Source organism: Danio rerio, chromosome 16, assembly GCF_049306965.1.
Source record: "Danio rerio strain Tuebingen ecotype United States chromosome 16, GRCz12tu, whole genome shotgun sequence".
NCBI lineage: Eukaryota > Metazoa > Chordata > Actinopteri > Cypriniformes > Danionidae > Danio > Danio rerio.
This window is the reverse complement of record NC_133191.1, coordinates 32447360-32466306: the sequence shown is the minus strand read 5'-3', so window position 1 is coordinate 32466306 and position 18947 is coordinate 32447360. Positions and strand designations below refer to the sequence as shown.

The window sequence follows — 18947 nt, the reverse complement described above, 5'->3', positions numbered from 1 at the left end:
TATATGTATATATATGTATGTATGTGTGTATATATATATATATATATATATATATATATATATATATATATATATACAGTTTGACGGCATAATAAAAAAGAAAATCAAATAGGGAGAGTCTAAAAACCCTTTTTTATGAGGAACTACTTTCTTCTGCCATTCATTCAGTTCTGCAGCTGACGTGTTTACTAGTGACACTTTAGAGCTAGCGTTTGAATGATTATCAAGTGTAATGTCTAAAGTGAAGACAAAACAGGTGATTTAGCGATTTATATATATTTATACAGCAGTTCTGTCTGGTTCTCGAATCTGATTGGCTGAGAGCTGCTATATATTTAAGTAATATCAGCACCCGTACAGCCTCTTTACCCTTGGTGTATTACTACGCCCACTTTGTGTATTACTCCGCCCACATACAGCCAGCAAAAAGCAGACACTACAGATATAAAGTTTGAAATATGCTTGCTCAGCTGTTTAACTGTCAGTTTATGATTTGAATCCAACGCGGAAGAAATTAGTTCCTCATACAAAAGGGTTTTTGAGACTCTCCATGTTTGATTTTGTTTTTATATACACAATTATACCGTCAAACTGTTGTATAAACACAATATCACACTCATAACAGTGCGATATGGCTGTATACTGGCACTGTTGGGGCACTGAGGCACTCGGCCTGTGGCCTCGTGCCAACGCACGCCTCCCACCAGTACCGATATACAGCCATATCGCACTGCTACTCTTGTGATATTGCTCATATACATGTGTGTGTGTGTATATATTATATAAATCGTCACCTAGGAATTATAAGGTTCTATCTGCATTTTGAATGATTTTGAGATATTGTGCTTCAAAGTTTTTGCATTCTATACAGCAAACAGTATACATGTAGCATTTGTTTTTTAAATTAAAAGTCTCAAAATGTAAACGACTTATAAAAACCTCTAATGGAAATAAGTTGTCATTTATTACAAATATGTCAATAACTCGATTTTGACAAAAATGTCAGATAGAACCTTATAATTCTAACGTGACGATGCACATACATACATAAGCTACATACATACATATATAAAAATTTTGGATTAAAAGGCTGAATAGCGTCAGTCTAGAGATCAGTTCTCTGTTGCCATTGAGAGATCACAATAATGAAGCCTGAATAATCCAAGCAAAGCAGGCACTGCCTGAAACACTACCAAACTATGGTAAAAAAAAAAACAGCACTACAAAATAAATATGAGATAGATCGACTTGGAAAGTCACTCACCAGTTCTATAAGGATTTGTTTAAGTTTCGTTTTAAATTTACACTCAGCAAAACATTTTTTATCCTCCAGCTTATTATGCCGTCTTTGTCGCCATCTTGTGGCAGAACAATGTAACTTCAAATTCTTTGCTCAAGTCGTGCTAAATTACTACAAAATTTGTACTACAAATAGTACAATAGTTTAGTAGTGTTTCTGGCAGTGCTTGCTTTGCTTCGATTATTCAGGGTTAATTATTGTAATCAGCCTTATAATCCTAAATTTATATATATATATATATATATATATATATATATATATATATATATATATATATATATATATATATATATATATATATATATATATATATGTATGTATGTATGTATGTATGTATGTATGTATGTGTATCGTCACGTTAGAATTATCGTTCATCATCAGATAGAAGGTTCTATCTGACATTTTTGTCAAAATTGAGTTATTGACATATTCTTAATAAATGACAACTTATTTCCATTATGGGAGGTTTTTATAAGTTGTTTACATTTTGAGACTTTTAATTTAAAAAACAAATGTTACACGTATACTGCTTGCTATATAGAATGCAAAAACTTTGAAGCTCAATATCTCAAAATCATTCAGAACGCAGATAGAACCTTATAATTCCTAGGTGACGATTGTTTTTTGTGAATTAAACTGCAATTTATATGAAATTAATGTATTCATCAATAACATTTAACAGACAAGAATATAATAATATTAATACAAGTAAATCAGGCAAAAGAACATCAACCAAATTGTCAGTCAGCATTAACATTGCAGTCAAATCTATTTGCTCTGGAGTAAATAACAGATGACTGTGACCAAAATATTGCCTTTAGATATAGCCTAAACAAATAACATTTTACAGTAGACTAAAATAAAGACACCCACCATACTTTTGAATTAGTAGCCATCAGAGGAGTGTTCACGATGGACAATATGACAGGCTGACGGCTGCCGACGCAATGAAAGTGAAATTTAAATAGGCAAATATCAAATATCAATAAACTGCTTAGTTACAATCGAAACAACATCATTCTTGATAAAGCTTCTTAAAAAGCCTCAAAAGTCCATTATGTTGTCCAACAGCTGCAATATTTGTCAAACTGTGTAGAGAGTTGTTTATCCAGGTGCTGATATTACTTAAATATCTCACGACTATCAGCCAATCAGATTCAAGGACGTGACTGAATTGTTGTATAAATACATATGTATGTATGTGTAAAACTAATAGGGCTTAATAAAGACATGGCTATGTTAATTTGTAGATCATCTAGCAACATTTAGTAACTTTTTATGTAGGAATACGCTACTATTTATTAAAGCCATTTGGCAACATTATGTACATCAACATTAGCAACTGATTTGTAACAAAATATGTTTTGAAGCTTTTGTTGTTTATAAAAAGATATTATGTTATGGCGTTATAGATACCCGATCCAGATGCCTCGGGAAGGGTGTTTTGGAGATATGGATGGATTACCAGGCGTTCGTAACTATGGCACGATGGAGAACGACGAACTCTATGACGTATATTGCTATGTGGAGAACATTCATGGTAAACAATTAGCTGCTAATAATGTTACGTTTGAAAAACAGTACTCTAGACTGTACGCCAAAACTAGCATTTCATATTTGCATTAGATTATTTTCAGAGAATGCAGGGTGCAGTTGATTGTCAGTTTTTCCAAAGCAAGAAAGGTTTGTTCATTTATTGATGTGACTGTTTTTAGGGGAGGTTTTTCATGGCTCAACCCCGCAGCGCTTCAGCTTGTCAGAGGCAAAGGCGTACTGTGAGCAGCAGGACGCTCAGCTCGCTACCACAGGTCAGCTGTACGCTGCCTGGAATGATGGTCTGAACCACTGCAGTCCTGGCTGGCTCGCTGACGGAAGCGTTCGCTACCCCATCGTGACCCCCCGTGAGCGATGTGGGGGCTCTGAACCTGGCGTCAAGACCGTCTATCGGTTTAGCAATCAAACAGGATTCCCTGAACCAAACACTCGCCATGATGCTTACTGCTTCAAAGGTATTTACAGATTTGAGTTTTATCTGCAAATGTATAAACTGTATAACACAGGATTCAAACTGTGGGGTTCAAAGGGTGTGGTGCTAGGTCTACAATAAATTAAAATAAAGCTGTATTTTATACATAAAAAGCATATTAAATGCAAGTAAAGCACCGACATTAATACTTCAAATTATGCTTCATCATTCATATACAGTATAATTATTCTTAACTGTATCATACTATCATAATCGTACTACATTTTATAATATTTTAAATAATAATAAAAATCCTCATGAGAAATTGGTAAAAGTGGCAAAGTATAAATATTAAAAAAAATTGGAATTTCAGACTGTACCCTTGTCCTTAAATAGAATCTTTCAATATTTCATCAACTTTTTGTGTTCTAAATATGCCTGACTAGATTTTTTTCTATATAAAGCCTGATTGAGTTATGTTATAGTGGGTGTCTTCGCTAAATCACTGCAAAAGCATATTTAAAATTCTAATGAAAATAAAACAGGTCATTATACATTATAATTGTTTAATTTTTGATCATTTTAAAATATATACAATAAAACCTAATAAAAAACACACTTTTTCATATGTTTCCTCCGACACAAAAAAATATTTCCCCCATTTTTTTCTTACTATGGAAATCATATGTGACCATCAAATGCATGGTTAAGAGCATTTTTCTTTTCTATGTTGTGTTGTGTAATCCATTTTGTGTTATCTTAACAAAACTTATAGAAACTTATAGAAGGTCAATGCATCATATTAAATTATAATTCATACTAAGTTTTTCAGAACTATTGTCACTTTTTAGGATCACATTTAACATTTCCCTCTCATGGTATAATTGCATATTTCTACATGATAACATGCTACTGCATTTATATTTTAAGAAAGCAGTCCTGTTTTCTCATTATAACACTTTGGTATATTTGTTTCTTGTTTTTCCCCCTGCAGCTAACAGCAACTCTCAAACAGCCCCACCTGCAGATTATATGGCAACATCGCCAGAGGAAACAGAGCAGCATATTGTAACTTTAGCAGAACCCCAAGAGGAATACAGTGTGCATCAGGTCACTCAGCGATCTGAAAATGAAGCTCAGGGAGCTGTTGAGTCCTTTTCAATTTACAGCACTCAAACTGCTTCAGAAACTGAGGAACACAACCATACCTCAAGCCCTCAAGAAGACATCATTATTGGCTCCAGAAAAGACCTCACTACTCCAACCAGCACAGAGGGAAATACTGAGACCATTGAGGTCACCTGGCAAAATGTTGAGTCCATTCCTGAAATTTACATAGATCCAAAACGCAATAATTTCATGCTAGAGGGAGAACCTGAAATAAAAGCTTCAGCTGTCGATGGTGTGAAAAGCAGCAATCATAGACACTACCAACCAATGCCAGATACTAATCTAGAGCCAGGGGAGCCTATCGACTTCATCCCACCTACAGTGGCTCATCATGGAACAACAGAGGAACCGTCCTCTCCACCAAAGGAAATCAATGGGTCCAAACACTACCAACCCATGCCTGACACCAACCTGGATGATGAAGATCATATGACAACTCAGAGCACTACACTGCAATATGACTCAAGCAATAACACAACTCAAGATGCTTCAGTCCAGTCGACGTATCACCCTGAAGGTGCAACATTAGAGACAAATGCAGGAAATATCACTGAGGCTCCAGAGTCAGATGACAACCAGGGTCTTTTTACACACACAACTCAGCCCACCTCAACGAGCACATCCAGCAGGGAAGGTTGGTTGGAGAGTTCTGGTGAAGATTCAACCACAGAAAAAGCAATATATCTGGATTTGACCACAAAAGAAGCAGTAAATCTGGATTCGACCACAGAAGAAGCAATACACCTGGATTCAACCACAGAAGAAGCAATACACCTGGATTCAACCACAGAAGAAGCAATACACCTGGATTCAACCACAGAAGAAGCAATACACCTGGATTCAACCACAGAAGAAGCAATGTTTAGCACACATAATTCAGAAATATATAGAGCATCTACAGCTGAGACTTTGACAGAAAGCTACTCATCAACACATCTGAACAATATTAGCCCAAGTAAGTAGATATAAACTTTTCATATGTATTAATAGGATTTTTTTTTGTGTGTGTGTGCATTTAATAACCACCACAAATATACATAATTCAGGACAGAATTAAGAATGTTTTGTATGGTTTAAATGCAAAAATTTAAGTAAAAATAATAATTGTAAAGTTTTTAAACAAAGAACTAGGTAGAGTAAAATCTTGGATGAAAGAATTGGTGGATGGATTGGCATTATGAAAGTATATAAGGATGCATATTTAAAATTAAAGATAGATGGATGTATGGATGGACGGGTGGCTAAAACAAGAAACATTGAATAGTTTCACATTTAAAATGATGAATGGGTGGTTTGTTTTGGTTAAATTGGATGGATGGATGGATGGATGGATGGATGGATGGATGGATGGATGGATGGATGGATGGATGGGTAAAATGGATTGGATGGATGGCTTAAACAATGGATGAATGGTGAAACAACGAATGGGTGCTTATAAAATGATGAACGAATGGATAGATGGATGGATGGGTAGCTAAAACAATGGATGAATGGTGAAACAACAAATTGGGTGCATATATAAAATGATGGATGGATGGTTCAGTTTAGATAAACTGGATGGATGGATGGATGGATGGTTCAGTTTAGATAAACTGGATTGATGGATGGATGGGTAAAATGGATTGATGGTGAAACAACGAATTGGTGCTTATATAAAATGATGGCTGAATGGTTCAGTTTGGATTTACTGGATAGATGGATGGGTGGGTGGATGGATGAGTGGGTGGGTTGGCGGGTGGATGGATGGATGGATGGATGGATAGATGATTTGGTTAAAATGGATGGTTGATGGTTGGACAAAATAATGCAATGGATGGATGTTTTGGTAAATTTGTATGGATCAATGGATGTATGGGTAAAACAATGAAAGTATGTATTGATACAATGAGTGATGATGGATAGATAAACCTGTAAATTAATGAAGGATGGATGATGCTTTAGTAAATTTGAATGGATGAATAAATGGATGGTACAATGATGGATATATGGATAGAGGGATGGGTAAAACAATAAAATGATGGATAGATAAAATAGAGATGATTGATAAACCTATAAATTGATGGATGGAATGATGAATGGGTAATATGATGGAGGGATTAACAGATTGATGAATGAGTAAAACAACAGGTAGATGGATATTAATTGTCCTGCGTTTCTTTGTTGCAGCTGATGATGTTACTGATCATTTCACTTTGAGCACAACACTGAGGGAAACTGAACTGTCTGAAAGCTCTGGAGATCATGATGAGGTCCTGCCTGTCATACTCTTCACCACACCTATGCCTCATCTGCTGGACTCCTTAACCACACGTGCACCTGTACAGCTGGAAATCAGTTCTCCACAGCAAATTGAAGGAGTTCTCTCTGACAGCACCACTACATCTGCCCTCAGAGTTGTGGAAGAAGAAGTGGAAAAGGTGGAGCAAGAAGAGCTTGGGGAACAACCTGAAACCAAAATCACCACATCCACTGAGCTTAATCATTCTACTGTAACTCTGAGCATTGATGGCAGTGATGAAGAGGAATCTTCAGGAGAACCTTCAGAAAACTGGACCTCGGTAACTGAAAACCCTTACTCGAACACAGCCACCATCACTCCTTCTAATCTAACAGATCTGCAAGAGCACAACGAAACCAATAGCGATGATGAAGATAATCAGGCCATCACTGTGGAACCCACAACGGATCTGGAGGTTACTTTTCTTCCTCATGGGACTCAGACGTCCATCTGGCAGAGCGTGGTGACAAGCCCTGGAGAGTTGAACGCAGATGTTGAGTTCAGTGGAGAAGCTGCACTGACCACAGATGACATGAGAGCGTTAGAGGAATCTGAATCCACCAATGCACCTATCAGTGAGCAGACTGAGGAAACTCTAAAACCATCCAGCACGACAGACCATAATGATGCTGATGATGATGATAATGATAATGATGATGATGAACTCATAACTAAAGCAATAACAGGCAATGAAGAAGATGAGAATGATGTCAAAACCACACACGAGTCCTTCATTATACCTGTCAGACCTACACAGAGAGTGCTGATCAGGACAAGCTACATTTCAGGTAAAAACAACAATAACTGTTTAATATAGTGGTAGGGCTGCACAATATACTGTTTCAGCATTGATAACACAACGTGCGATTCTGCAAAAGGCATTGCAGGATGTGTATCAGTTTACATTTTCAATTGAATTAATACCATTCGGACTCCATAATTTTTAAAATATAAATCTCTAAAGGTTCAAAAATTCCTTAAGTATTTTTTTTTGTTGTTGAGATTTTAACAGATTTGTTGAGCATCAGTTAAGACAATGTAAGCACCTGTCAGCTTTAATTGTGGGGAAAATTGGATAATTTTGAGCTTTTGTCAGCTAATTTCATCTTCCGGGTTTAAAAAAAATCGGGGCAGGATCAAAGTCAGTGACCTAGCATGAATCTGCTAGTCTAGTGATGACACATCGGTTTCTCATTATAATTCATAGTGAAGTTTTCTTATTCTATGAGAAGACCCTGTTTCTTAATTATTCATGAGAGCACATGTTTTCCAAGGCAAGGCAGACCTGCCAAGCTGTGATACCTCGCACGGCACGCAGTATTTAGCCATTTACAGTATGAAGGGTCGCATGTGTTTTTTTCCATGATCCACTGGGTTTGTTGCATATTTTTCACCGTGATGCTTTCAGGGCCAATACAGCAAAGCTGTTGGTTTACAGCAAGCATTTTTGGCGGGAGAGCTGTATGAGAATTGGAGAACGGGGGTCTTTGTCTTTTTTCAGTTGAGTTGTTGCCCTACAGACACGTCACCTATATCCGTGCTGCTCTGTTCGCCTATGTTTAAAATCCTCTGAGTTACCGGCAGGGCTAATGGTTAGTGTAGAAAGGACAAGAGACCTGCTGCACTGATATCCACTGTGTCTACATTCAGACCCGGGGATTAAGGAGGAGAGAAGTCCTCCTCATTTATAGTGTTTATATAAACATGGTTATCTTTATAATGATATAACAAATTGTGGTTGTGTGTATATGAAATTATGAATAACAAATGTCGCAGGGAATTAAATTACTGACTGCTTATTTCTTTGCATTTTAACTTTGTAAACTATAAAATCATGGGTGGTCTTATGGTTTGTGTCTCATTTTGTTATTCAACTGACAGTTGTTCGGTCCCCTCTTTTTCCCTTGCTCTGCCAGCCACACACACTCCTCCCTATGATCGCAGCACTCCACGCCCATCGTGTAGCATATTTTGAAGAAGTTCTGAGGTAGACTGAAATAGGGGACTTTCATGACCCTTTACCAAAGATTAATTGTGTTTATTTACTCCAATGAAGACTTCAGAATGTTATTTTACATTGATTATTGAGTTTCTGTCAATGCTGTTAGACTCCACTGAAAACCATAAAGGGCTGTTTGTTTATTTTTAATCTTTGCTCTGTTGTTTTCATTTGTGCTTTAATTTATTTTATATATTCCTTTTTATAGTTTTGAACATTTTATGCAGATTCAGACCCCTAAAAATATCATCCCGATCAATGCAAAATTCTGAATTGTTTCCAAATAGAGTCATCTTATGAAATCATATTCGCAAATATAACATATTCACAATATATAAATCGCAGGAAAACACAATGTTGCAATGTCAGTTTTTTTCCAGTATTGAGCAGCCCTAGTATGTGGTTAGGTTTTTATTCCGTGGAAAGTTTATAAAGTCATTGAAGCCTTTAAAATTCATTTAATAAAGTTAAATGTTGGTGTAGATATCATTAGCAACAACTGGGAGTGCCTTGTGGTACTGTGGGAAACATAAAGTTATGTTAATGCACACATTTAAAGGGGGGGGGGGGTTATATTTTTCATTGACATTTATTGGTCATGGCAGGTCTAAATTGGTTTACTTTTATAGTTAAAACCATAAAATAAAAAATATATTCCTTAAAATATATATGAGCTGAACATTTACCTAACTAGTGTAACAGTAATACCTGACTAGCTAGTTATCTGGCTAGAGTAGTGTCTAAAATGATATAAACATGATTAAGATAATAAAGAGACCACTTGAAAATAAATAATTATTATCAAATCATCAAAACGTTTTTATTTTGTAAGGTACTGATGTAGTTTAATCCAAATTCAAAACAAAAATATTGTAATTTAGAACATTTAAACATAAAACAAATATTTTTACCATGTTTTCATACATTAATATTGATTTTTAGATGAGACTTTTTTTAACTTTAGAGGAGTTTAGTAATCAATATTTGATAAAAGGATTCTGATTTATGGTCACAACAAATAAAAAAAAATTTATTCTAACAAAGAAAAAAACTCTCTAATGAGTATTTGTATTTGACTTTACATACACCATTGCTTTACTTCTCAGTTTTGTTTTTTTGTATGTCAGTTTATTCTTTAGCTTGTTATTTCAGTTATTTATTTACTAAATGTAATAACAGTCTTATTTTATTTTATTCATATTCTTTATTTCATTTATTTATTTTTTTTATAAATTCAGTTTTATCCAAATTACGATTAAATTGTTTTGTTTCAGACATGATTTTTGTAGTATTCTGGTGTGATAGCCTCCTCTGTTGGTTGTTAAAAATTACTTGTGGAAACCGTAAGATCTCAAAAGAGGGCGCTGTTTTCTTCTAAACGCTGGCAGTTGCATCTCTTTAAAATACCTGCATACTAGATATCTGACATGTATAATCTGTAACCTCTGATTACCATGTTTATCAAAGACTGCAGTGCAGACAGATAGAGATCATTTATCAAAGGTGTGCAACCCACACCACAACAAATACTTCCAGTGGTGCATGAAGGAGAATTTTGGTTTAGTGGGGCCAAGATGACTAGAAACTGATAACAGAACAATAATGAAATGTTTTAAGGTAGAGATCTACAGTACCAATCACGAAGCCGGTTTTAGCCTGTCATTTAAGTGGTGCAGAAGTTGTAGGATTACTCACGTTAAATTTGTAATAGTGCCACCTTGTGTTTAACTCATGCTTGATTTAAACCCCTCATTAATGTGTGCAACATATGTTTAGCTTCAGCTCTAATACCACATGAATGTTTTTTAGACGCATGTTTGGAAAACCCTTGCAAAAATGGAGGCACCTGTGTGGACAGTGGAGGAGATCAAAGGTGTCTCTGTTTGCCTACCTATGGAGGAGACTTCTGCGAGACAGGTGAGTTACCTTGTTATAAAATCAGTAAATCTTATGTTTATACAGTGGAAGTCACAATATATAAGATAAGAACAATAAATAAGCACGTTTTTTTATATAAATGCATACTGAATATTAATGTGAATGAATATTAGTTGTGCCTAGTCGAACCGTTTAACAAAATAACCGAAAATGACAAAAACTCACTCTCACGTGGTCCAACCTTAATGAATTTTTTCTTCTTCTGTTGAACACAAAAGAAGATAGTTTGAAGAAAGCTGAAAACTTGATTGCTGGTTTCCATCTTTCTTCCAGATCAACAGAATAAAGATTCAACTCATAAAAGTTTCAAACAAGTAAAGTACATTAATAGTAAACAGCAGAATGTTTGTTTTTGAGTGAACTATGCCCTTGAAAATTTCAGTTATCAAAATTGGAGAACAGCAAAACGAAGTTATAGTTTTTAAGTTTACATGAGTAAAAAATGAGCAGGAAGTGTAGAGGCCCTTTCTTTTGGCCACCCTAGGGCATACCTAGTCTAATGCTCTGGTTGATTTTGCTCCAATCTTCATCAGTCTCTTTCAAAGTTCAGTGACTTTGAGTACTTTCTTAGCCTGGACTTTGTCAGCATATAAATGTTTTTTAGCTTCTGTGATCTCGTCATTGAGAGACTTTTTTTAAATCACATATACATAATTATGTAAATAAGGATTATCAGCTAATTATGAAATTACCACCTGGTGCCAGAATACCTCCAATAAGTGGAAGGTGTCTAAAGTGTTGTCTAATTTTGAGCAATTATGCTAAATATGCAATTTAATATGCTAGATTTTTTGATTAAAATATCCAAAAACCATGGGTTACACAATGGCTCAATGGTTAGCAATTTCGCCTCACAGCAGGACGGTCGCTGGTTCGATTTCCAGCTAGGTCAGTTGGCATTTATGTGTGCATTTCTGTTCATGTTTTTCCCATGTTGGCGTGGGTTTTCTCCGGGTACTCTGGTTTCCCCCACAGTCCAAAGACATGTGCTCTAGGTTAATTGAATTGACTAATCTGGACATAATGTATGTGTGTGAATGAGTGTGTATGGATGTTCTCCAGTACTGGGTTGCAGTTGAAAGGGCATCCGCTGTGTAAAACATATGCTGGAAAAGTTGGCAGTTCATTTCGCTGTGGCGACCCCTGACGAATAAAGGGACTAAGACAAAGGAAAATAAATGAATATCCGAAAAACCACTAGAACGGTGATCTCAGATGTTTCAAATCCAGAGAAATAAGTCATTCAAACTAGTTATACAGACGGTGTCCTCTGTGGCCATGCTAATGACGTCACTTACCCTCAATTTCTGGTTTGGTTATATAAAAAACAAGAAACACATACTGTAGGACACTTTAAAATTTTGTGTTTTATTAGACTTTACAGAGTAGCATTATAGCAGAACTCTATTGTTCTGCTATAATGTAAATATATAAAGTACTATAGCAGATTGTGTTAACGAGCAGTTGGACAGGTGTACCTAATAAAGTGGAGAGTAATTATATGTAAATCGTGAAATATGCTTTAAAAATTGTTTGTTTACTCCTGTTAAAAACAAACTGATAACTTTATATAGGACTTTATTTGTTTTTAAAGGTGTGTGTGTGTGTGTGTGTGTGTGTGCGCGTGTGTGTGTGTGTGTGTGTGTGTGTGTGTGTATGTAAGCTGTACATGCTTTATATTAAAAGTCACACTCTTACCTTCTGTCCACAAAGATCTAGAGCATTGTGAACCAGGCTGGGAGAAGTTCCAGGGGTTTTGCTACAAGCATTTCGCCAAGCGTCAGAAATGGGAAGTGGCAGAGCAGCACTGTCGCATGTGCGGAGGTCACCTGGTTTCTGTTATGTCACCTGAGGAACAGTTGTTCATCAATGGTATGTCTAAGCAGCTGTTTGCATAGATGACCCATTCCTCTTGATCTAATCAGTTTGACTTCTTATCAGGTGATGGCAGAACATTCAGATTGATGGAACTTGATTTGAACTTGAAGTGTGCTAAACGAGGTCATTTTCAGGTTACTGAATTCGAAAAATTGCAGAAATGTCCTGCGGATTGTGTGTTTGTTGCTGGTAGCTATGTGCAAGTTTGTGTTATAATGGATCATAATTAGCTGGTTAAAAAAGATTTCTTTATTTTGAATGTCTCGCTGAATAATTCACTTACCTGTTTTATTTAAAAAAAAAACATAAAATCCATGCTTTTTTCATTGGTAAATAGCAAAAATTAAAAGTAAATGCCTATTTTTTATAAAATGTACATTTGCATATGCAATACTAATTTGATGTTTATTGAACTATTGTATTAAAGCAATGTCTGCTTCAGAAAAGCAAGAATATTGGTTAAACAAAGAATCAAAAAAGCTGGTTTAGCTTACAGTACATACAGGAGTTCTTAAAGAACCAGGGTTGTTGACATAACTTTGAGAGGCCCTGCATGAAGGGCTTTTAACATGTCACCTTTTTCATGTGAGTGTATGAGGGTTGTGTTCAAGGGGCCTCTGCAAATCTGTCACATATAATGCATCAGGGTGTTAAACAGGACGTGTTTTGTGTCTTACTGAAAATGTATGCTGGTTATTAGGGACCGAGCACCGAAACGGTGCGTAGGCCCTATTGGAATTGCTCCGTTTATTATTATTAGGGACCGAGCACCGAACGGTGCAAGGCCCTATTGGAATTGCTCTGTTTTTTATTATTATTATTCCGCCCCTAATCGGGGCATTTTTGAGGGGCTAAACATGCCCGAAAACTCATGAAAATTTGCACACACACCAAACGCGGTGTAAATGGCTAGATGATATGGGTCTCGGCAGTGGGCGTGGCAAAATGACTCGACAGCGCCACCTAGAAAAATTAAACGGACGAGCCCCCGATATATGAATCACGCACATGCACGAAAATCGGCACACACCTCAAACATGCCAAAACATACGAAAAAGTCTCTTGGAGCCATATCTCAAACCCAACAGGAAGTCAGATATTTTTAACTTCCTGCGGCGAAAAAGTGGCGTTTTTGCCATTTCCAGGCGTTGTATTTTAACGAACTCCTCCTAGGGATTTTATCCGATCGACACCAAAATTGGGTTTTGTCATCTAAAGGCCTTGGCGATGTTAAATTGCGAAGCTTTTGAGTTTTCGTCGATGGGCGTGTCCGTGGCGGCCTCGCAAACTTTGACGATTCGCCACAAAACAGGAAGTCGTTATAACTCAGGCATGCATTATCAGATCTGCCTCAAAAATCACATGTTTAATAAGAGTCCTGACCTGAACACATTTACATAGCAATATCCAGATACAGTTACAGCGCCACCTGCTGGCCGCAGGAAATGACATGATTTACGGAGTAACAAACTCCTCCCACAAATTTTATCGTATCAGCACCAAAATTGGGTGGTGTTATCTGAAAGCTCTAGCGATGATATATTGTGAAGATCTAGAGTTTTCGCGGAGGGGCGTGTCTGTGGTGGCATGACAAACCTCAATGCTTCGCCATGGAACAGGAAGTCCTTATAACTCAGCCACACAATGCCCAATGTGCCTGAAACTTCACATGGTTGATAAAAGTCCTCTCCTGAACACATCCACATAACAATATTGAAGTGGGTGTGGCAAAATGACTCGACAGCGCCACCTATAAAAATTAAACAGACGAGCCCCCAATCCACGAATCACGCACATGCACGAAAATTGGCGCACAACTCAAACACACCAAAACATACGAAAAAGTCTCTTGGAGCCATATCTCAAACCCAACAGGAAGTCGGATATTTTTAACTTACTGCGTCAAAAAAGTGGCGTTTTTGCCATTTCCAGGCGTTGTATTTTAACGAACTCCTCCAAGGGATTTTATCCGATCGACACCAAAATAGGGTTTTGTCATCTAAAGGCCTTGGCGATGTTAAATTGCGAAGCTTTATAGTTTTCGTTGATGGGCGTGTCCGTGGCGGCCTCGCAAACTTTGGCGATTCGCCACAAAACAGGAAGTCGTTAAAACTCAGGCATGCATTATCAGATCTGTCTCAAAATTCACACGTTTGATAAGCGTCCTGACCTGAACAGGTTTACGTGCCGATATCCAGTTACAGTTATAGCGCCACCTGCTGGCCACAGGAAATGACATGTTTTACATCGTAACAAACTCCTCCCACAAACTTCATCGTATCAGCACCAAATTTAAGTGGTGTCATCTGAAAGCTCTAGCGATGATATATTGTGAAGATCTAGAGTTTTCGCAGAGGGGCGTGTCCGTGGCAGCATGACAAACCTCAACGCTTCGCCGTGGAACAGGAAGTCCTTATAACTCAACCACACAATGTCCGATCTGCCTGAAACTTCACATGGTTGATAAAAGTCCACTACTGAACACATCTACATAACAATATTGAGTCAGTCATAGCGCCAACTGCTGGCAGAAGGTAGTTTGGCTTATAACTCAACCACACAAAGTCCGATCTGCCTGAAACTTCACATGGTTGATTAAAGTCCATGACTGAAGGCATTTACATGTCAATCTTAAGTCACAGTTATAGCGCCACCTGCTGGCAGATGGTATTTTGCATTATAACTCAACCACACAAAGTCCGATCTGCCTGAAAGTTCACATGGTTGATAAAAGTCCTCTCCTGAACACATCTACCTAACACCATTGAGTCTGTCATAGCGCCATCTGCTGACAAAAGGCAGTTTGGCTTATAACTCAGCCAAACAATGTCCGATCTGCCTGAAACTTCACATGGTTGATAAAAGTCCTCTCCTAAGCACATCCACATAACAATATTGAGTCAGTCATGGCGCCACCTGCTGGCAGAAGATAGTTTGACTTATAACTCAGCCACACAAAGTCTGACCAGCCTGAAAATTTACATGGTTGATTAAAATCCTCTTGTTGATAAGATTCCTCTCCTGGCGACATCTACATGCCAATCTTGAGTCACAGTTTTAGCGCCACCTGCTGAGAAGAGGAAGTTTGGCATAAATCTGTGATTTTCTCAGATTTTTTTAATATATCATCCTAAACTATTACTGTTCGCTGTTCTCTGTCATCCTGAGGCCCCCGGGCGGCGGTGAGCCCGGGTGCGAGGTCCCTATCATCGCTGCTTGCAGCTTTAATTAGGGACCGAGCACCGAACGGTGCAAGGCCCTATTGGAATTGCTCCGTTTATTATTATTATTATTATTATTATTATTATTATTCTTTTCCGGAATGAATCGCGATTTTGAGGGGCTAAACATGCCCGAAAACTCACGGAACTTTGCACACGCCTCAGAAGTGGCGAAAATTTACGTTTATTATGGGTCTCGGAAGTGGGCGTGGCAAAATGACTCGACAGCGCCACCTAGAAAAATTAAACGGACGAGCCCCCGATCCACGAATCACGCACATGCACGAAAATTGGCACACACCTCAAACATGCCAAAACATACGAAAAAGTCTCTTGGAGCCATATCTCAAATCCAACAGGAAGTCAGATATTTTTAACTTCCTGCAGCGAAAAAGTGGCGTTTTTGCCATTTCCAGGCGTTGTATTTTAACGAACTCCTCCTAGGGATTTTATCCGATCAACACCAAAATTAGGTTTTGTCATCTAAAGGCCTTGGCGATGTTAAATTGCGAAGCTTTAGAGTTTTCGTCGATGGGTGTGTCCGTGGCGGCTTCGCAAACTTTGACGATTCGCCACAAAACAGGAAGTCGTTATAACTCAGTGGTACATTATCCGATCTGCCTCAAAATTCACACGCTTGATAAGCGTCCTGACCTGAACACGTTTACATGCCACTATCCAGATACAGTTATAGCGCCACCTGCTGGCCACAGGAAATGACATGTTTTACAGTGTGACAAACTCCTCCCACAAACTTTATTGTACCAGCACCAAATTTGAGTGGTGTTATCTGAAAGCTCTAGCGATGATATATTGTGAAGATCTAGAGTTTTCGCAGAGGGGCGTGTCTGTGGCGGCATGACAAACCTCAACGCTTCGCCATGGAACAGGAAGTCCTTATAACTCAACCACACCAAGTCCGATCAGCCTAAAACTTCACATGCTTGATAAAAGTCCTTTCTCGAACACATCCCCATAACAATAGTGAAGTGGGCGTGGCAAAATGACTCGACAGCGCCACCTATAAAAATTAAACGGACGAGCCCCTGATCTACGAATCACGCACATGCACGAAAATTGGCACACACCTCAACCACGCCAAAACATACGAAAAAGTCTCTTGGAGCCATATCTCAAACCCAACAAGAAGTCGGATATTTTTAACTTCCTGCGGCAAATAAGTGGCATTTTTGCCATTTCCAGGCGTTGTATTTTAACGAACTCCTCCTAGGGATTTTATCTGATCGACACCAAAATTAGGTTTTGTCATCTAAAGGCCTTGGCGATGTTAAATTGTGAAGCTTTAGAGTTTTTGTCAATGGGCGTGTCCGTGGCGGCCTCGCAAACTTTGACGATTCGCCACAAAATCGGAAGTCATTATAACTCAGGCATGCATTATCTGATCTGCCTCAAAATTCACATGTTTAATAAGAGTCCTGACCTGAACACATTTACATGCCAATATCCAGATACAGTTACAGCGCCACCTGCTGGCCACAAGAAATGTCATGATTTACAGAGTAATAAACTCCTCCCACAAAATTTTTCGTATCAGCTCCAAGTTTGGTTGGTTGTTATCTGAAAGTTCTAGCAATTACATTTTGTTAGGGTCTGAAATTTTCACAGAAGGGCGTGTCTGTGGCAGCATGACAAACCTCAACGCTTCGCCATGGAACAGGAAGTCCTCATAACTCAACCACACAAAGTCCGATCAGCCTGAAACTTCACATGGTTGATAAAAGTCCTCCCCTGAACACATTCACATAACAATATTGAGTCACAGTCATAGCGCCACCTGATAGCAGAAGGTAGTTTGGCTTATAACTCAGCCAAACAATGTCCGATCTGCCTGAAAATTCACAGGTTAGATGAGATGCCTCTCCTAAAGACATCTACATGCCAATCTTGAGTCACAGTTATAGCGCCACCTGCTGACAGGAGGAAGTTTTGCATAAATCTGTGATTTTTCTCAGGTTCTTTATATATATCGGCTGAAATTAATATTGTTCGCTGTTCTCTGTTATCCTGAGGCTACCGGGCGGCGGTGAGCCTGGGTGCGAGGTCCCTATCATCGCTGCTTGCAGCTTTAATTCTTCTTCTTCTTCTTCTTCTTCTTCCGCGGAATGAATCGCGGTTTTGAGGGGCTAAACATGCCCGAAAACTCACGCAACTTTGCACACCCCTCAGAAGTGGCGAAAATTTACGTTTGTTATGGGCTTCGGAAGTGGGCGTGGCAAAATGACTCGACAGCGCCACCTAGACAAATTAAACGGACGAGCCCCCAATACACGAATCACGCACATGCACGAAAATTGGCACACACCTCAAACATGCCAAAACATACGAAAAAGTCTCTTGGAGCCATATCTCAAACCCAACAGGAAGTCGGATATTTTTGACTTCCTGCGGCGAAAAAGTGGCGTTTTTGCCATTTCCAGGCGTTGTATTTTAACGAACTCCTCCTAGGGATTTTATCCGATCGACACCAAAATTGGGTTTTGTCATCTAAAGGCCTTTGCGATGTTAAATTGCGAAGCTTTAGAGTTTTCATCGATGGGCGTGTCCGTGGCGGCCTCGCAAACTTTGACGATTCGCCACAAAATCGGAAGTCGTTATAACTCAGGCATGCATCATCCGATCTGCCTCAAAATTCACACGTTTAATAACAGTCCGGACCTGAACACGTTTACATGCTGATATCCAGATACAGTTATAGCGCCACCTGCTGGCCACAGGAAATGACATGATTTACGGAGTAACAAACTCCTCCCACAAATTTTATCGTATCAGCATCAAAATTGGGTTGTGTTATCTGAAAGCTATATCGATGATATATTGTGAAGATCTAGAGTTTTTCGCAGAGGGGCGTGTCCTTGGCCACATGACAAACCTCAACGCTTCGCCATGGAACAGGAAGTCCTCATAACTCAACCACACAAAGTCTGATCTGCCTGAAACTTCACATGGTTGATAAAAGTCCTCCCCTGAACACATCCACATAACAATATTGAAGTGGGCGTGGCAAAATGACTCGACAGCGCCACCTATAAAAATTAAACGAACGAGCCCCTGATCTACGAATCATGCACATGCACGAAATTTGGCACACACCTCAAACACGCCAAAACATACGAAAAAGTCTCTTGGAGCCATATCTCAAACCCAACAGGAAGTCGGATATTTTTAACTTCCTGCGG

The 18947-nt window shown here is 38.4% G+C and overlaps 1 protein-coding gene across 5 annotated transcripts in view; it reads left to right on the top strand.

Annotated features, from left to right (window-relative positions):
• The window catches only part of bcan (brevican), a 59471-nt gene that overhangs the window by 34656 nt on the left and 5868 nt on the right, over positions 1-18947 (top strand). For all 5 annotated transcript variants that reach the window (XM_073924638.1, XM_073924637.1, XM_073924640.1 and 2 more), the window contains 6 exon segments: positions 2713-2840; positions 3016-3309; positions 4261-5391; positions 6603-7502; positions 10523-10630; positions 12365-12523. In XM_073924638.1, coding sequence (XP_073780739.1) covers positions 2713-2840; positions 3016-3309; positions 4261-5391; positions 6603-7502; positions 10523-10630; positions 12365-12523 — 2720 coding nt within the window.